This window comes from Pezoporus wallicus, unplaced genomic scaffold (assembly GCF_028554395.1).
Source record: "Pezoporus wallicus isolate ANWC-B61680 ecotype Strahan unplaced genomic scaffold, APGP_CSIRO_Pwel_v1 contig_2144, whole genome shotgun sequence".
In the NCBI taxonomy this organism is placed as follows: Eukaryota; Metazoa; Chordata; class Aves; order Psittaciformes; family Psittacidae; genus Pezoporus; species Pezoporus wallicus.
In genome coordinates, this window is record NW_026640952.1 from 288,525 (window position 1) to 309,495 (window position 20,971).

The 20,971-nt window shown below is 36.7% G+C and overlaps 1 protein-coding gene across 12 annotated transcripts in view; it reads left to right on the forward strand.

The window, feature by feature from the left end:
* PCNX1 (pecanex 1) overlaps positions 1 to 20,971 on the forward strand; it is an 86,813-nt gene that overhangs the window by 25,607 nt on the left and 40,235 nt on the right. For 6 of the 12 annotated variants that reach the window (XR_008973760.1, XM_057421375.1, XM_057421366.1 and 3 more), the window contains exons 7-10: positions 6,840 to 6,972; positions 11,612 to 11,796; positions 18,875 to 18,965; positions 20,684 to 20,741. Coding sequence is in view for 11 of the 12 variants with exons in the window: in XM_057421375.1 (XP_057277358.1) it covers positions 6,840 to 6,972; positions 11,612 to 11,796; positions 18,875 to 18,965; positions 20,684 to 20,741 (467 nt within the window). In the remaining variant the exon portion in view is untranslated. The remainder of the gene's footprint in view (positions 1 to 6,839; positions 6,973 to 11,611; positions 11,797 to 18,874; positions 18,966 to 20,683; positions 20,742 to 20,971) is intronic. The other 6 variants (XM_057421371.1, XM_057421372.1, XM_057421377.1 and 3 more) reach the window with 3 other exon arrangements.

Consider the following 20,971-nt stretch of genomic DNA (forward strand, 5'->3'; position numbering starts at 1 on the left):
ATTTGATTTCTAGATGTTAATTATCGGTGTTGTAAATGGTATTTGGTTCAAGCATTTTCATGTTAGTCCTTCCCAGTACCTGTCTTTGAAAGCATAATGCTGTTCTGTCACAGCTTTTATGTGCAAAGGTTTGAGTTTTACAGAGTTACCTCTGCCTTAGGAAATCTTGTGACCTCGGTAGAGGTGAGGTGTTGCCATAGAACACTTAGAGATGTAAACAGCATTAGGAGTGATGTGTGAGGTCGAAAGGGAATTCTGCAGTTTTGGAACTAACAGTGAAATAACACTTGGAATGAATCTTGCATCTATCTCTTAATTGTTAATCACTACTTACTAAAGCTATATGCAGTTTTAGTATTTTCTATGGGGACTTTATCCTGGCTGTTTTACCCCCTTTCTAGTATTTATGGATGACACAGGGGCTTTCATTAGATGACTTATGACCAATGTAATTACCATTTTCCTGATACTTTGTGGTTCCATAAAGGTGATGATGGGGAGCAAACAAACGAAAACCTCAAGTTTTGTCCAACTCACAGTATGGCTGTTGGGAGCCAGGGATGTGTGTAATTGCTTGGCAAAAGTTCTGAGTACTGGTGGTAAGAGGCTTCCTGTCACTTTGTGGAAATGCATTCCTTTAATGTGTCACCTACAGAGTAGTAGATACTCTACATAAAGTTCTGTAGGGCTGCTTAAGAGAAATTCAGGGTACTTGATAGAAATGCATACCAAAGCGTGACAGCATATACCAAAAATTAAGCAAAATATACTTTATATAATTGTTTGGTTTTCTGCTGGGTAAAACTTTGTAAAATTTGACCCTGGTTAAATTCTCTCAAGCCTCCCAAAGAAACCAGTGGTAACTCTTAAAATGTTTTGCATTGGTGTAAGTTACTTAAATGGCTTGGATTGGTAATGCTTGTGCAGCTACTTCTCACTATTTTTAGTTTGGAAAGAATGGTTCAGTTTTGTTGAGTAGTAGTATGTGGTGTTCATAAATTTGCCGAGTATTTATCTCAAACAGGATTTGAATAAACAGTTTTAATGCTTGGTATCAATGAAGCTGCATCTGCTAACTTAAGTTTGTAAGCCACTTTGTTTCATGCTGCGTTGTAATTGTACCTGGATTTGCTGTTACTCATAGAGCCGAGATAGTTCTTACAGCTCTCTGAACTGTAATGGAAGTGCTCACATTGCTGCCAAATGTAGCTGAGATGTAACTCCAGGATATATCCAAGTTGGCTATTAATTAACATTTAGAGTTCTAGTTAATAGGAACCCATTCAAAGCAAATGTGACTTTCTGTGTATGATACGTAGAGTACCACTTATGCTGGAAAGACTGTGTGTTCTAAGATTAAAGCGTCTTTTCCTTAAAGGTGAATAAATCTGAATACAATGTCAGAATTAAGTTTCAGAAAGATTTATGTAGGTTATGAACTTTTGCCTGCTGTATGAGCATACTAGCAGCAATTGATGGCCAAATCCCTGGATTTAGGGACTGAATTGCCCAGGAGATCAGGTTAGGTCATAGCTTTAGATCTTTGACAGCAAGTCCATCAGCATCGTATTTAAGAAGTCCATGTAACACCTAGTGTTTTTTAAATGTGAAATAATTCAAGTGGGAATTACAGTGAAGTAGAATAACCAGGGCTTCCTAGTTTTATCTTTGGCATTAGTATAGAAATTGGTCTATCAAGCTGGTTTGTAAAAATGTTTGGTTTAAAATTCAAACCAAATGGTTTCATTGTCCTGCTTATTCCCTGCTTCATAGTGTTTTGCTTTTTGGGTTGCTGTAGTGACTGGTTTGGTGTAATTGTAAATATTCCTCTGGCCTAGTCTCAAACTTGTTTTCTTCAGACACTCAACCACAGCACTGAATTCTTGGGGTTTACTTCCCTTGTTTTTCTCTTTTTGTGTGTGTGTCTAGCTTTCCTTCCGAAGTTGTGTGCTGTTTCCCTCTGCCCTATTTTCTATCAAAAGGTTTTAGCTTTATATCTTTTTCAGCTCTGTTCTTCATTGTTTGTCCTTTGCTGCCCACATCTCCATTCTTCAGAAATTGGTATTGGTGATATTTTTTCATTACATGTCCGCACTAAGTTATAACACTGCAAGCCAATACTTTGCTTTTCCATCAGAGAAGTAAAAGTTGTAAGTCTTATGGTGGTACATAATCCATGGTAATTAATAACTGTAAACTGAAGATACGGACTAACCTGACTCCTCCTTTCTACTTGGGTATCTTAAGTGTTAGGGCACATGAGAGTCAACTACAAATGTATAAACCATGAGGAGAGTGGTGGTATTAATCTGTAAATGCATGTGGACTGTGGCTTTTCTTGGGTTTTGAACTCAAGTGAGATGCAGATACTCAATACAGAACAAAATTTCAACTATTTGGTTTGGCAAAGTATCTTCAATGTTGGAAGAGAGATTTTATTGCTTATATGTAATGCATGTGCCATAAACAAGTAATTTTGGATTTCATTGAGAGTTTGTAAGGTTTGTCATTACCAGTGGTTGAAAATAGTTGGATTACAATTTCCCATTAGACAGGGAAAGAAATGGCATGTCCAAGCATCACTTGGGTTCCATGCACATGTTTAACCATTCTTAACCTAATGTTCAAAACCATCTAGGCTTCCAGTGTTTGTTTCTAACTTCCCCTTACTCCCCTTTCCTGAGAAGACTTAGCAACACTGTTTCCACTGTGTGTGTGTGGTTGGTTTTTTGGCTTTCTTTTTAGTCAGACTGAAGTTTGCAGTTTTACCCTGAGAACTCTGGTTTTCTATGTGGATACTTTACCTCTGTATTACCTCCATACTACATCTTTCAAGCAATCTTCTTACTTGGCAATGATTTATCTGAGGTACTAGGTTTATCATCTTTGTCTAGAAAAAATTAAATGGGTTTTGTCGATGCAGTAAAACTTGGAAATTCTGCTTTTTAATCTCGTGCTTCCTCGGTTTCCATCTTAACAGTTTGGCTTAGAAGCAGTGGTACATACCTACGGGGTGATGATGTAAATGTCTTGGCTTGTATGTATAAATGTTTCTGTTTGAAAGCAAGTATTTCTATTGTATGTTTCTGAAAGCTAGTTGTTGTAGAGAGATTGTGTAGTTGTAGTGTGAAACTTTGGGTCTTCATTTCTGTTTAAAACTTTGAACTCCAGAAGCTTACATCAAAACCACTTGTGTAGTACAGTGAGAAAATTTGGAAAGGCATAACCTGAGGGCAGCGTAGTTCAACCTGTGTTCAGATGCTTCCAGCCATTTGGCAAAAGATGTGAATTATTTGTTAATGTAGAATTTTCTCTCCAATAAATTTTAGTCCTTCAATTAGGAAAGTAACATTCCAAATGCGTGATGATGAAATGGTATCCTTGTGACTTTATAGGTTTGTAATTGCTAATTTGGCTTTTTTCCACTCAGTGTAATGAAAGGGGGAAGAAAAAGAATTAATTTAAATGTATTCATATGCACAGTTCCATTAAGAAATACAAAAGTCAAATTGTTTCCTCTTTGAGGTTAGATTTATTATATCTAGGAGTAGTTGTGGGAGGGTTAAGTTTGCTACAAAGTTGCCATTATGTCTCCATCTCTTACTAATCTTTGGGAAGCAGGTTTGTGTTTCTAACTTCTCCACTTTGAACTTCAGATGCAATTTTTTTTTTTGTTCCCGAGGACAGGTAATGTTGAGGGCTCAAACTCATGTGACGATGTGCAAAAGAAATTTATGCTTAAATTTCATGATATTAATGTAGTGTCTCAACATAAAAATTCAGGCAGGATTAAACAGAAAACCAAAACAGACTTCAACAAACACTGTAAGCTGAAAGGCTTGTCACCTTTTCCTGATCTACGTAAAGTAAGCAGGAACTGTAGAAGTATAACCTATGTTATCTTTCCCTATTAGATGTGGATTTTGTACATGGGTTTAGAAGTTGGATCTTAACCTTTCTGGAGTCTAGAGTAAGTGGTCGTAAGTAGCACCAAAGGAGTGTGAGTGATAGTCTAAAGATACATTGTAACTGTCTCTGTACAGGAATAGATTTATTTGTGTGGTTTTGTTTTTAAACATGAAAACATTATGTTTCTTTTTAAACATTAAAGAAAGCTTAGTTATATTAAAACTGTTTCCCTCATGATTAAACTGCTTTCAGAGCATGATAGAGGATAATTTAGGAGCATTAATTTACTTCGTTATGGTTTCAATATGTATCTTTTTGAGACATTGCATAACATTAACAGGCTGGAGTTTGCTGGCCTGAAAAGCACTGCAGTCATTTCAGAAGAACTTAAAGTTGCTTAGATCCTGAATTCTACCACCTATATTCAGGAAGAGCATATGTAGATGGTATGCACTGAACAGAAAGATAAATAAATTCCTTGGTGGATTAGATAGAAATCTACATTAATATCTACTATTTAATATTTACTTTGATTTTACTTTTCTTAAAGGTTAAAGTGAAATAAATAAATAACAGAACTATTTGCCTGTGCAGCCTTGAATATAATCTTCAAGTGTATGTGAATTGATTTTTATTTTTTTAAATCTTCAAATATTATTATATCCCTCTTTTTTTCTCACAGAACACTGTCTCAGTCAGTGCTTGAGGAAGGCTTGCTTTAGGGATGAATTGGAGCTGTGTAGGAAGGACCTCTAGTGTTTCCATAGCCTGGGCTTCAGTTATTACAGAAGGTGATATTCATTGAATAAAGGACACGAAAAGAAAACGAGATGTTGTCAGTGTTAACTATGCTGCCAGAAGAACTGCTCTTGAATGCTGTTGCTGCTAAGTAGTTGCAAATGGTAATTAAGATGTAATGCTGATATTTACCATCCTAATGGTAATTAAGTAGCTTACATTTCAGTTAAGGCTAGTTGCTGTTCTTTATTTTGTGGTTTTTAACTGTAGCCTGATTAGGAGAAATGTGTGGAGTTGTTTTTGCATCTGAAGTCTGTGGAAGCTGCATTCTGAATATGTGAATTTTTAAATGCTGATGTATGCACTGGAAAAATTCAGCTCTACAAGTTGGCAACCAGAATTAGTGGGCAGTTCTGACCTTTTGTGTGATAACTTAAAGTAAGGATTCATACTATCTTTCCCAGTACTTTAAATACGAGAGCTATAAAGAAATCCTTGAAGAAATCAGGTTAGGTTGTGTATTAAAACAAAGCATAAAAAGCTGTATACTGAAGCACAAGAGAAATGTCTTTATTTCTTCCTGAAATGCACTGAAAGAGAATTATCATCTACTCTTTCTTAGAATAACAAAAACAGTTGTTGGAGTAAGGAGAAAGTGTGCTATCCCAGAGTTTTCCAGAAAAGAGGATTGAATTCAGGGTGTCCTTAACTTTTGCTGTTTTGGTAATGAAGTGCTTATAAGTTTAACATTGGTCTTAAAGTGCAATATTGGTCTTCATGTAGCTTCTTAGCTCTTAAAGCAAACTATGGTTTGACGTTTCATATGCAGTATTCACCTGATAACCTCTGTTTCATGGGTGGAATTACTCTTCTTCCATGCAGCCTTTATTTTCTGAGCAATGGCAGTAATACATAGCAGCAGTAGTAGGTTGCTATAGGTTGCTATTCCCTGTAGACCAGCATTAGTCTTTGCTGGTAAGTTTTGAAAGCTTAATAATAGGAATATTGTAACTTGAAAAGCAAACATGGATCACTCTGCCTGTGGTCTTTGTGCCATAAAAAAAAATAATTGCTGCTTTGTGTTTTAGTTTTTTTTTTTTTGGCTTGACACAGTCCTTAGTTTTCTCACTCTAGTAACAGGCTTCTTGGCTACCAAGTTGTGACTTCCACTTCAAGATTGCGATTCTACTTTTGCACTGATTTCATGTCAAGTGTGGTTTGGTTGTTTTTTGTTTTTTTTGTTTTTTTTTCCCCTTCCCTTATCCTCTTACTTCACTTGCCTGCCAAAACCTATTTTCTCTGACCCATTCATTTGAGCTCTCCAGTGCTCTGCGTTCAAATTGGGTAGTAGCTTCCTTGGTTCAGGAGGAAGACTCCGATTGTAGACACACCATGAAGCGGTACAGAGCTGAAGTTGCTCAGACTGTGAAGTTTAGGGAACACACATAGATTTCTTGGGTCAATCTGTGGAAAAATTTTGGACTCCCTGGAGTACATGCAAATGTTTTACAGTGTTGCTTTATAAGTTGACAAAAGCATTTCTTTGTGGTTGGGGAGTTGAAATAACAAAACTACAAATGCTTGCAAAAGTTGTTCTCTCACTTAATCACAACCCCCTGCTCCTCCAAATAATAGTGTAACTTAGTCTAAAATGACCAATATGTATCCCTTGGTGCATATGAGGAAAAAGGAAAAAGCAACTCTGTTTTGTCCCCTGAGGAGGTTTTATGAGGTTAACGTCAGTGCTACCTGCTTGGCAGAAGTTGTAAAATTGAGGCGAGAATATTATGGTGAGGAGTGGCAGACAACCTTTCTTGTCCTTTAGGCTTCTCTGTTAATTATCTATTAAATGAGATAGAGGTGATGTTAGTCTTGTCTCTTCCTGCCTTGTGTAAATGGAAGAGATTTGGGATATCTAACTTTTTTGCAACCTATTTGGATGTGGGGTAGGAGGGAAATGAACTGTAAACTCAAGAACACACCTCACCCCCCAACCATCCAGATTCTTATTAATAATTGTGTGTTGTGATCCTGCCTTGAGTCAGGTTATTCAAATAGTGTCTAAGCTACTTCTGTTGTTGCAAGTCAAGTTCATTAACTTGGGGAGGGTCAGGGGGAAGGAAGGAGTCTTAAGTTACTGTGTACGTAATTAGGATGGGTTCTTATTTGACCTAAAGTCTGTCTTGATGCAGCAGCACAAGCCAGCGAGGAGACTGTCACATTTCGTCGTGAACGCAGCACATTTAGGCGTCAGGCAGTACGACGCCGGCACAATGCAGGGAGTAACCCTACCCCTCCTACATTGCTCATCGGATCACCCCTCAGGTAGGGTATCTAAATGTTCCACCATATTTAGCATGCATGCAGCAGACCACTTCTCCCCATACCCACCAGTGTTGCCAGCAACACACTTTTTACTTCCTTCCCCACCATAACCTCCTTGAGCTGTCACTGCATGTCACTGTGGGCTTGTTGAATTTTGCATGTATATGTGGCACTATTTTCAAAATGAGCAGGATAGCCAGTCTCTAACATGTTACAGCTGATTTCAGATGGATAACAAAAAGAACTAATGCTAACAAACCTAGATTCAGTGTTTTTCATCAAAACTTCAGAAACTTTTACTTTCAAGCAAGGAGGAAATACCCAAGAAAATATTATTCACCTCTCCTCCTTTTGGTTTTCTTTTCTTTAAGAAAGTATGCACTGGGGACTAGGACTGTAATCACTTTTCACATCTGTAGATAGTGGAGAGAAGTGTGATAACAAAAGCAGAACATTATAAGGAGCTAAAGTGCTTCTGCAGAGGTTCCAAATCTAAAATAAAGGTGAACTGTTGTATGACTATCCTGCAGCTTCTTACAGCAGAAGGGACATAATGAAGATTAATAGTGATGCCTTTGCTATAGAGTGCACAGTGTAAAATTTAGTCATGTGGCACTTTGCAGGCCTTAGAGATGCATAAAATATACTGTATACGTGTATCCCAGGAGTCCCAACCTTCACTGGCACATTTGTTAACAATACTGAGCCTAGTTATATGCTACATACAGCAGCTCTGGTCTGTCAGCTTGACAGCAGTAGAAGGAGCAGCCACAGTAAGTTAAGTTTGCTTTTTAAATCTTTCAGTCCTGTGGTTGCCCACAGTGTTAGAGGATCTGGCTAGCAGAGCAATACCTGTAGAAGAAGGAACATCCCCCCCCCAATATATCAAAATAATTCTTCTTCCAGTTATATGATGAATACAAAGGAATAATTGTATGTGTTGTGTATGCTTAATGACCTTTTCATATGTTAAGCTATCTTTAATAAATAGGAGCAGTCTGTCTTTATGTTTCAGGAATACTAGCATAATTTTTCTTACTAGAAAAAGCTATAGAAACTGAGCAAATAAAAAAAATACTTTATAATAGGGGATGGGTAAGGAATTGTGCCATTTCTGTGTCACCACTGAAATAACAAAGGACTAACTTTGTAAGATTTCCTCAGGCAGGAGGATTGCAAGAATGATGCCTAAAATTAAACAAATGAAAGGTTTACTTCTGCCACATCAAGTACTGAAACTACTAAACTACTTAGCTGTGGTTCTAGTAGATAGCGCAGTATATAGCAGCAGTCACATTGATTCACATAATTTGGTCGTGTTGCTGAACCTGGCTTGTTCAACTTCAAGTTAGTGATTTACTTTGTGGTGCAGGATGCCAAAACTATGCATTCTCTTAGATCACTTGCTTATTCTCTGTTAAACTTGTTTCTGATGTTTTTCGTGGGTGATTTTTTTTGTTCGGAGGTGGGGTTTTGTTTGTGGGTTTTTGTTTTTTTTTTTATTAAAGCAGGGTAGTAGTAGTATAATTTTGGGTATTCATTCATAAGAGCCTGTGCAGACAAATCATAGATCCTGAACTGTGCATTAGGCTGAAAACAATGAGTTTTCTTGCTCATAGGTAGGGAGTAGGGTAAATAAAGGACCGTTTTAAATAACAGACTGTTTTAAACTGAGGCTTACAGCTGCCTTATTTTTTACACACTACTGCAGTCATTAGGGTTCCTGTGGCTTAAACTGGACTTCATTGTGAGTTCATGAGGAAACTGAAGTGATGAAAGCAACTTTTTAATCAGACAAGATGTGCAAGGGTGAAAGAGTGGATCAAATACTTGTATTTTCTCTATGTATCTTCTGGTTATCTAAATTTTTTACTTTCTACATATAAAAATCCAAAGAAAACTTTCTCTGACATAATGGCACATTAATAAATATACATGTATTGTAAACATATGCTCAGAATTGAATACTTATTGAGGTCAGTTTTCTCAAAGCATTGTTTGTGATGCTAAATATCTGTCCTTTAGAGTAGAGTTAAATTGATGTAGTCCAGCCAGGCACCACAGTGCTTTCAGATTTGTTTGACATAAATTCCACTTAAACTACCAATAAACTACCAACTGTGGAATATACCTGAAATGTTGTATATATACTGTTTGATTTCTAGCTGAGTAGTGTGAAAGCTTTTCTTTATATGGGTAGCCTAATTTTAGTGTAAATTCTATGTGTTGCTGGAGGAAGAAACCCTGAAAGATTAGAATAATGTGCATAAGGAAGAAATCTGATGAAATACAGAAAAAGAGGGGTTTTCTTACTGTTTTTTTTGTGTTTTTGTTTTTCCCCAGCTGTAACCAAGTATCACTGCAACTGTACTGGCATTACTTGTATATGCTAGTGGTGAGCTGCCTCAGTCTAGTTCCTAATATCGCTAATCCATGTGCTTTCAGATGTTAAACTTCTAACAGCATTAGATTCACCCATATTTTGTTGCCTTAATATTGCTCCTTTTGTATTGCCAGCAAAACTTTAATCTCCTAATCTCTAACTCTGGCATAATATTGGATGTTGTGAGGATATTACTTTAGAACCTGTGGAGTTCAACCTAATTTTTGCTTTTATAAATATTTCCTACCCATTATTACTATTAATTTTCATTTCCCCTGTGGAATGTTTAGTAAAAGAAACAATGGTATTATATGCATGAATGTTTGGCAATGGTAGACACTTAAGTAAAACCTGATCTAGTAAATTCTGCTGTTCTGATGCCAAATTAGACACAGGAGTTCTTTGCTGGGCAACTTAAAAAACAAAACAAGATCGAAACCCACCCCAAAACAACCAACCACCCCTGCTTCTGTCCTGCCTACATGTCAACAGTGTTTTGGGTACTTAAGTATGCATCCTATGTAGTCAATGATGTATGCATGTGTGTCTGATATGAGGACTATCTGTTAAGTGATTGTCCAAAGCAGAATTTTAGTTTTATAATTAACTAATCAGGCAGAGGATTTATCTTTTACAAATCAGTGCAATGCCTGTTTTGGGTTTGTTGTTGTGACAGATGGAAAACCACTGAAAGGGCAACTTTGAGTATACCTTTTGATACATAGCTACTAAAGGGAAAACAGTATTGTTTAGCATTGTTTTGGTGTTGCTGATAATACTGGAGGGACACTATGAAGGCTGGCCACATATATGAGCTTCCTTAGGGCTTTTGTTGCCATGTAGCTTACTGAGAGCCATGCATACAGCAGCAAACCACTGAATTTAAAGTTCAGATTAAGATCTGTTATAATAGAATAAATAATGAATTGCATTTTTTTACTTAACGAGCAGTGTGCATGCCTGCTTTATTTTGCATGAGCTTTTCTGAAGACCTGTTCTTAAATCCTTTTGTTTTCCAGTAGATGAAAAGTAGATGTTCTAGAAAATATTGTTGGAAAGCAAGTACGTGAGATGTAACACCTCGGTGCTTAGTATGCTCTTACTTTCTCAGTTGCCTCGCTTGCAATTGTAGCACCAAGCTGTAAATAGTGACATCTTAAAAGCACCAGATGATACTCTTTTGAAAAGTGTTTAAGATATTTTCCATGGTCTTTTTAAAGTGTAAATTCTTTTGTCTAAAAAATTTCTTAATTTCATTGTGTCCCACAGCTACTGACTGTGACATGCACAGTGTGTAAATTGCACAAAATGGATTAAAAAAAACCCTAGTCTTGCAAAGTAGGATGTGATATAGATAAGTGTGTCATATTTTCAGATACTTAGCCATGTTTAATATTAAGCTATTAAAAAATAGCTCTGTAAAATAGGTTTGCAATGAGAAGGCTGTGAAGAGAAGAACTAACATTTTCAAGCATTGTCAATCCATGTGGCTATGAACTTACACATTTTCTGGAGCCCAAGCTGGCTTTTAAAACCTGTTTTTTAGGTGCAAGTATGTGTGAGTATAGAATAACTTCTTTGCAGTAGTAATACTGATTAATGAAGTTCTTGCTGTGTTGTCAAAATAACTTCAAATAGACTTAAAACTTCTGCCAATTAATGATTTATTATAAACATTCTATAGGCTTCTGAATTCAAATGCTTTAACTACAGTCATCTACGAGGTCTGTGGTAGTAGTTTGTGGCTGCTGATAAAGCTTAAAGACTCTAGTTAGAGTGCAGGTTAGTAATAAGAAGGTGATGTTATTGTGACAAAAAAAAAACCAAAGCCAATTAAATAGCTGATCAGGTTGGCTAAATGAGCAAAAAAGTCTCTAACTACCATGAGAAGACTGGGATAGTCACTGTTGTGTGTTGGTGATACTTCAGGTTAGTCTACAGTTTGACTAAGAACCAGTAATTTGCTTTACCTCCCACAAATTAAGGCTTGAAAGAGTATACTACTTTATGGTGACTTGGGGAGATGTTAGCAGTACTGCTTTTAAGAAGTAAGATAAGAACTGTATCTCTAGATTACTGATGTAACTAGTGTCCAAATACTGTGATATGGAATTCATGGGTTATCCTAACCCTCGTAAGTGGGTTCTTAATGCTATACTCCTGCAAGTTTTCCTCTTTAAAGTCTTGTTTTGCTTCACTTCTAGCTATCTTTCTCTTCTTCCCGGTAATGTGTCCCCAATCCGTCTTTTCTTGTAGCCTTCAAGATGGTCAGCAAAGCCAGCAGCCCTCCTCCCAGGTCAGAGTGCAGTCCCGCTCCCCTTCGCAGGCACCTGTGCTCTGCGCTAGCGCCTCCTTGCTGGTGAGAAATGGGAGTGTCCACTTAGAAGCATCACATGCCGCTGCATCTGCTGTAGGTGGTAGCAGTTTGCACGATGAACTTGGTATGCAGGCCTTATGTAACCTTGGTGACATGGAAGTTGTAATGCGGCACATGTGTTGGTAATAATGCGGGGAAAGGCAGCTGAGCTTAGCTCTGATGTTGAATCTTGCAGCTGTGTTTCTTAGGAAGCCATATTGCTCATAAATTCCTTGCCTTTCATAGTCACCTTTCCAGGAACTTTCTTTAACAAATGCTCAATGAGAAATACTCTGAGGATGCATAGATACGAGTAGTGATGCTGTGAGAGCTTTCATGACTTGAATGATGTAACACGTGTAATGCATAAGTGTTTTTGCATTGTCACAGGTAGTTGAGCAGAGATTGTGACCAACTTTGGGGATCCTCTGGTTTCTGGAAAAAAAAATGTTACAGTTCCTAGGAAATCTTGATTTTTGTTTTATTTTTTTTTCAGATAAGTCTTGCTTAGCTGCTGTTCAACCAAAAAAAAATCATTGTGTGAATGAGTACTTTATTTTTTCTCTACACTTTAATTTAGGAGCTTGAGATTGGAAGAAAATCTGGACTCTTTCTTACATCAAATATCATGATTTCATGGAACCTTACAGTGCCCCTTAGTTCTTCATGGTTTTATTTTATGTAGTATTCTTAACTATTTTATAACTTCTGTGTAGCTAATAAAAATGCTAGGGAGAAGGAAGCTAAGATGATCAGAAGAAGTGACTGGTCTCCTGTGGCACAGTAACTTGGGGGCAGATGTGGTAAAGCTCCTGCAGGGATCTTGGCAACTTTCTGTTAATGGCCTGAATTACTGATGACTTCAGTATTAATATGGAATTCTTCTTCAAATTATTAAAATGGGTATACTTAGAACTGACAGTTATTAGTGACAGTATTTTGAGTATCTGTCAGCTGTAGTAACCTAAAAGTATAGGTTAGCTCAGAACACTGACAAAACATTTGTTTCATTCCATACTATGCTGAAAGATAAGTGAATTATCATGTAATTCCACTAGTGGGGAAGACTTGGAGTTGTCAGGCTGCGATATCCCTATAAATATGAATTTGGCTAACAAGTTGCCATTCATCTGTACCATCTAGCTGCAGTATAAGGAAACATTGAATATAAGCAAAATTAAAAACATCCCTGTCAATCTCTGAGATGTCTTATGAAACTTAACAGATGTGATATACACAATCTGATTGTGGCTCTACTAGATAGAAGATTTGAAACTTCTATCTCAAGTCTTGTATGTGTCTGTGAAGTTTGAAAGCTTATCAAACAAAAGTGCAAATTTCTTTATATAATGTGGACTCTTGTTCGAAGTATTTGAATATAACTCTGAAATTCAGGACTACAAGCTGTATCTGTCCAAGGTTAATGTTGAGAATTATCCTTAAAGCTACCATTACTGTATTTAAGGATTTGGTTCTTTTTAACCTAAAAAGGAAAGTCAAGTTTTATAGAATTCAAGATTTAATACACAATCTAGGTAAGTCTGAGTTACTTAAGAATTTATACTGTGTTATAGTAATCAAAGTGGACACTTAAGACATTCAGCATTATTTTCAGGCTCTCTAAAAAGGCATATTCCTTGCACTTGGTGTACATTGGAACATATTCAGAAATCTGTATAGCTGAATTCTGCTGAAATTTTGTCTGTACTGTGTTCATATTTACAGGTGCAGCACATTGCATTTGGGAGGCACTAAACTTCCAGGGTCTGATCAGTTAGACATATGATGTTAGTAGGCATTTATTTCTGATTTGAAGTTTTGAGCATCTGTTTAGAAACCTTCCATGAGTGCAAGCAGCCATTCCAGGCAACATCTGGTTTTACTGCTTTAGGAAAATTTTCTAGTTTGTGTAGCAGGCTTTGTGTGACAGGTACTATCTTTTGGTAAAGTAGTTGGTGAAATGGTGCAGACTTTCACAGGCATGATTCCATTATCAGGCTTGACAAGAGTATCTTTCCTTGTAACTGGTATGTGGCTTTTTGGGGTTTTGTTTTGGGCTGGAATTTTTTGTTATTGTCAGTCAGGGATGAACACTCTTGCTGTTTCCCTTAAGTCTAAGGCTGTTTTTGCTGTGTTGTCCAAAAAACCTCACAGTGAAAGATGACACATTACTGTAGATTGTGTGTGACTTGGAGGTGGTGGAGGGTAGCAGTTTTCAGTTTTCTTAACTTTTACTCTGATGTGATCAAAGCAATGCAGGCAATACAGCTAATTTCTTGTCACTGTAGAAATCACTGCAACTGCCCAGGGTAAAAAATAGAGGCTGGGGAAAAGATAAGGAAACAAAACCTGATTTCCATAGGAGGTACCAGTGACATGCAGCAGATACTATGTGTCTCTGTACAGTGCATGTGAGAAATTACTTTCTTAATGAAATTCTGTTAGTGTTTTCCAGTTTTTCTGGAAGACAAACAGGGCATGTGTTAATTTACATTAAGAGGCCCCACATTTAGGACCTCTTTTTTTTTTGTACACCAATGCAGTGTCTGCTTCTATTCTTTCTCCACTTAGATGTTGGATGTCAAGCTGCCGTTTTTAACAAGATGCACAATGTTAATTTTTTTGTTTGTTTTAAAGGTTTGTGTCAACTTGATTCCTGTGGCTTATTTTACAAAGGGTGACCCTTAGTCTATCATGCCTGTCCTACATCCAATCTGGTAACTGTATGGTTGTCTTCAACTGGACATTCTCCTGAGAATAAGGCAAGAGGTGTTTTGAGGAGTTATCTTTAGTCTTCCAGGCTTGAAGTAGAAAGATTTCTATTAATTACATTGCTATTTTATGAGGGGTGTGGGGAAGGAACTTGATGGAAAAGAAGCTTACTGTGAAGCAGTAAGCATGAAACTAATAATAGGAGGAATGCAGGACAGAAAGGAAAGGTGGCAAGCCAAGAGCCATGCTTATAGGCAAAATTAATATAATAGGAGTCCAGCAAGCAACAAAATGTATACTGTGACTTGAAGTGAATGACAGTCTTCAGAGAACAGTGTGGCAGTGCTAGTGTCTTTTATTCTCAGTGATAACTGATTCTTGAGACACATAGGTGAAGTGTGGGACTTTTCAGTCCTTGCAGTGAGGGCTGTAGGTGTTTAGAATTTGTCAGGTAGTTAGTGCATTTGTCATGTATTGAGTCACTAGAACAGATGCCCTGTTTCTGAAACTGGGATGAAATAACAGCCTCTTGTCCTCAGCTAGCTCATTATTTATTTTATTTTTATTTTTAATCTAAGGAATACTGGGATTGCAATTAAAGAAAACTGGTCATCTGCGGTTCTACAATACAATTACCCTGCCGTGCTGAGCTTTGGATTGTGTCACTTTTATGCAAGCAATAATCTTTCAGATTTATTGAAGTATTTTAACTGATAAAAGCAGTTGGATGGTCTTAAAGACAAAAACATTTTCTCTAAAGATAAATTATTACTGATTTCATTAAAACTAATTAAATTACTGATTACTTATTTGATTAAAACCAATTTAGAATCAGTTCCTCAATGCTTTTTTATAATGAAGTAGGCGTAATTTATTTGGGACAGATGGGGGAGTATTTTCAAAGCTTACAGGTAGAAAATACTTTCCCATTCTTCCTATGGAAGATACCCCTGTTGTAGTCTGTAGAATTCTGCATAGTTTGTAATTTTTTGTTTCTATATGAAGTCTGTCAAATACAATAACTTAGAAGTTCTAACCGAAAACTCTTAAGTTTTCATACTGCAGCTGAAGGTAAAATTCTGACCTTGGGACATGATAGCGCTTTGCGTGCTACATGGTATTCCAGTTCTGATGGCTTTGGGTTGGCTGACTAGGATTTCAAAACTATTGCTACAAGTAGTAGATGGCTGTATCTTCATCTAATGATGATGCAGACTTCACCATGTCAGCTGTTAGCAACATTCAGAACTAGTTTGAGAGGTTTGAAACAAAGTAGTCTTTATTAGATGGAAAAGTAGGAAATATGCTGAAAGTAACTTAGCTGAAGAAACCATCAGAACACCATTTTATTTGGATCCTGAGTGGCTGTCTTCCAGGTTTCATCTGTGTAAGCTCTTCAGCCTGTGCTCTCATTGATTCCTGTAACTGTGGCTACACCAGTTAATACATGAACTCTTGTGTGATTGTCTCTGGACTTGGTGATGAGATATTTTTCTTTTGAAACAAGAAAACTTGTTTCAAAGGAAGTGCATTTGTCTTTTCTTGTCAGAACGAAGATGCATTTTGGATTTGTGTGCCTGAGTATGCATGAATTTGTTTTGTTATTTCTGTAGCCTGATCCAAATAGAATATTGTTTGGGGACTTTAATTTGCTAAGAATTCACAGCCCTCACTTTGGGGGCTGAGGTGAGTTACAAGCATTTCTGTTCAGTGGATAAAGATGCTATTGGCTGTATTTCTTCATTTGTAAAGTAAACTTTTGAGTCTGCTATTTGTTCACAATAACAGTCCTCAGAGGAGAAAGGGAAAACGTTAAGCTTCTTCAGAGCACTGTGGGAGAGCTAGGAATGGGAGGGACAGAAAATGACTAAGGTAACTAAAACTGCTAGGTGTATCCATAGATACTGAATCTTGTGAGCATTGAGAAGCTTCATTTGAGTCTGTGCTGTGAGGAAGCTGCTGTTATCTCACAGTTTAAAAATTATTTGATGGGACTTCAGAGCTCAGCTATAGGATATCCAGTCATACCCTAGGATTTGCATCCTCAGTAGCACTGAACAGTCCTGTCATCTTTTCTACTTTGGATGAGTTGAGGTTTTTCTAGTGAGCCTTTTTGATTGGGGAAAAAAAGCCAACAACAAACAAACCAACCCCAACATACTACATTAAAAACAAACAAACAAACCAAACAAACAAAAAATAAACCAAAAAATCAAAGGAAAACAAAAAAAGGGGCAGGCAACTTTGTTTTCTTGAGAAGCCATGCCTGTCTTGACAGCTAACTGAAGGAAGCCCATATAAAGTAGGGGAGTAAATTGCAAGTATGGTAAAACCTGTGTCCTGTTTTGCAGCTTGTGTAAAAACAACTGGAATTAAGTGTTCTGTCTGTTTGCTACCTCTCTATTAACTTTAAGTGGGTTTGTTTTATCCCACCACAGCTGTATTTGTATTGCTGCTATAAATTTTGACAGATTCAAAGATTTATCTTGAAAGTAGCATATTCTAACTTCTGTGACTAAAGTTTCATTAATTTTAAAATCTGAAAGTTTAATTCTAAGGATTCTTAAGGACTTTTTGCCCAGATGATTTTTTTTTCCATAATTTATGTGTAATTTTGTCCTGACGAGAATCTGAAATGTGTTCTCTAATGCCTTCATGTTTGCTGTTGAAATTGGTTTTTTACTGATGCAGTCAAGAGACCTTATGTGTAACTTAAGGTTTGTTATTAGTTGTGGTAAGGAAGATTCCTAATTTCTTGCTCTAGTTTAAATTCTAAATAGTAACAACTGTTTACTACAGTATGCATGAAAACCCAAAAGTTATTAATTAAAGCACTCAATTAAAACCTTAACTATTGAGGAAGAAAGTCTTTTAACAAGTGAGCTTTCAACCTGTGTTTCCCTACAAAGGCCTATAGCAGAGATAATTAAATATTGAGAGCTGTTGTGTTAATGAGCTCTGACACACACTGTATGTGACTCCTAAACTATGTACCTGACAGAATAATTGGTCTTAGCACATATGTGGTATTGGTCTAATTGGCCTGAAGTGCACCTTCTGAGGGTAAAAAGCTTTATAAAGATATATTCAACATACTGGTGTCTTTCCTTAGTGTCACTAGTTTTAATCATCCAATTTGAGGTGTTTAACCTTCTCACTTTCAAGCACATCTGTATTGGACATGAATGTTTGTGGGTCTGAAGAGAGTTTGAGCAGGATCATAGTGTGTTTAAGAAAAAAAAATCCCCCACAATATCAGAAACAGGTTATGCCCTTACAGAAGGCAGAAAGGCTCAAAGCTCTGATCTTGTTAGGCATTTCTCCTTGATCTGCTTGTTATCCTATATCAACAGAAGAAGAAAGGGGTGTAAGATGTGCAGCGAGAGTTGCAGTTTTTCCTTCAGATGCTCCAGAGTAGGATTTCTTTTTTTTGTTTTGTGTAAGCAGATCTGAAAATATTGCATGCTTTGCATTATGGCTTAAGAAGGGGTTTCAGCTAGAAGAGATGGAGAGGTTGGCAGAACAGTTCATGTGAGATGACAATTTCAAAATCAGCTTCCTGCATTCAATTCAATATATTGAACCTGGCCTTCAGGGGAAATTACAATGCTTCTCTCTCTGATCAGGCTATTGTGGGAGATGGGCACTGTAAAACATCACATTGTAAGGTAATTTATCATTGGAGTTATAATATCTGGCTTTTTTTGCAAATTACATATTTAGGAATAGCTTGATATTGTTCATTCAGCAAGTTTTTAATAACAACTTTAGGAGATCATGGTTAATGGATTCCTAGTAACTCCAAATGGATTATCTGAGATGTTCATTTTCAGTCTTCTGTTTTTACACTGAAGCATGTGCTTCTGGCTCAGAGTAAACTATTCCTACAATTCCTTTTTTAAGTTTTCTACAGGTATAACTTAGGAAGCTTCTCTAGCCACTTTTTTTCAATCATTGTGTTTATTTTCAAATAGATACATGTGCCTCAAGAATTTTATTCGGGGCACTTGAGGAATCTCTAGCTGAATGTCATGTTTCTTTAATGCTGATAATGAAGGATTTACTGATTGCTCTACTTCAGGTGAGAGGGATGAGGAGGAACTGAAGATGGTCATGGCAAGTTGTTTGCCTAGTCTTCTAAGGGGATGGGGGAAAAGGCTCACAATGTGCTTTTGTTGTGTTGATGGTGACATCTTGTAAATACAGACTCCTAAAATTCAGTTCAGTTCTGCAGTTTACTATATATGCGTCACATAAAATGGTATGAGAGTTGAGTAGCTAATGTCTTGTCTGCATTGGTGACACATTAATGTGTAATCATATTTTATATTTTGACACTGATGTAAATTTAGATGTCTAAACTGACCTCAGTAGTAAGTGAAGTAGAAACTACCATGAGTGGGATGAAACATCATGAAATTCTGACTGGCTTTTGACCTTTTCTTTAACAGGTAAGTTCAGTTCTACGCTCTACGAGACAGGGGGCTGCGACATGTCACTTGTGAACTTTGAGCCAGCTGCAAGAAGAGCATCGAACATCTGGTGTGTGTGAAGGCCAGTCAAGAGTGATGATTCTTGTCTTGCTGCAACCAAATACTTGATTTTAATTTTAAAAGGTTATTTAGTATGGACTACTGGAAATAAAATACAGAATATTATCCATATACTTTTACTTTTGAAACCCAAGTGATTTTTATGAGAAGATGACATTAACTACATAGGTTTTATTGTGGATTTTGTTGGTTTTTTTTCGATACTTAAATAAAGCTCAGAAAATAAAGACTACTATTGCTTAAGCAATAGATGTCCAGATAAACAACTTGACATGCATTTTTGATTGGCTTTAGAAAGTCTTTAAGGATTTAGACCAGGTTTTGGGAAAGTAGGTAGCTGTTGACCATAATGGCTTTTCACTTGCTTAGAAATGAACTTCCAATTGTGAAGCAAATGTAAACTGATAAAATTTGTTCTCAAGTTCATAGATGGCATGAAACAATACATTGAAGTGTTAACATGCCTGAGGTTGACATCTGACTTGGAGCTGAAATAGCCAGCTATAGACTGGAAAGTTCGTCTGCTGTTGGAAAGATGCCCTTGGACAGGAGGCAGAAGAAAGAAAAACAATGCAAAACCTCCTGTCTCTCTGCAATCCGCTTCACTAAATAGAAACACTGTGAAGCTATTGTCATGCAAAATGCCACAGATTCCTACTATGTGTAGGGGGAATAGTTATTGGAATTACAGAGCAATGGATATAGAAGTTCCTATATTCAAATCTTGTGAAATTGTGCAAGTGCCTTTTGTAGAGTTGAACTTTGACCGAGTTCTGTCTTCCTTGCACAAAGCTGCCAATGCCTGCCTTCTACTGCTTGCATGTTCTAGATGCAATGGCTTTGCTGATGGCTGCTGTTACGAAGTTACATGTACTAATGGAAGAAACAAACTGGCCACATCCAAATAATCAGATCTCATTTTTAGAGAATACTTGGGTTTTAGTGAAGTAAAATTGATAACAAAGAATGTTTTTATCTTAAGGCAAGGAACTGAAGGAAAGTTGCATAAATTTGATACAAGTCTTACAGCCATGTGATTTTACATGGAAAACAAACATCCAAAAGCTATCCAAAACTGGGGAAAAAAGCAGTGGTTGGATATGGACCCCCGTACAGTAAGAGAAATTTCTCCTCATCTCTGTTGAATGGAAATTGCAAAGTAATTTTGCTCTTCTTTACCAGAGGCTTAAATTTTATTTACAGTTGTTTTTCAGAAGCTATTTAAGTAATGCAGTATACTTGTGTTAAGTATGTACTATCTTGGGCAGTCTGGGGACCTTGGTAAAAACAGTACTGAATTAACATAAACTCTGTAAGTGAACACATAGAGGGTTCTGTGTTGCTCTAGGGATGTTACGTGTGTTTGCATGTCAGTAGCTAACAGATTATAAAACTTTTTTCTTTTTTTTTCCCCAAGGGGAATAATTACTATCATGCTAATCCTTGTTGGACAACTCTGGGACTAGGTGTTGAGAAAATTATACCAAGGTTAAAGAGTTTCCTGATTTGCTGTGGCTACAGAAGTTACCATAATACACAAGACTAAGTGGATACTTGTATCTAAAACATGATTGAAAGGAAAACTTAAATATTTTTAGCTAGAACTTGCAAGGAGTCAAAATTAATTTGGGACACTAGAAAATTAAGAGTGGCCTGTTGAAATAAAATGTAGTTTTATAATCTGAAGTCTTTCCCCTGTTCTTATAGTGACACGGACTCTCACGTATCGAGTTCTACCTCAGTTCGCTTTTATCCACATGATCTAGTAAGTTTTTCATCTTTATTTTTAAAGCATGCAAAAAATCAGAAGGCTTTCAAATTTTATAGCACTGATTAACCATTTTGTGTGGTAGTTCTCTGTTCTTAAGAAAAATTTTTGCCTGGGTTTAGATGAAGATTAAGTATGTATTGTTCCAGTGTCTTCATATATGCATACAAATTCATCTTTCTGCATAGTAGTTTAAAATTTAACTGGCTTTCTATGATCTAAAGCAT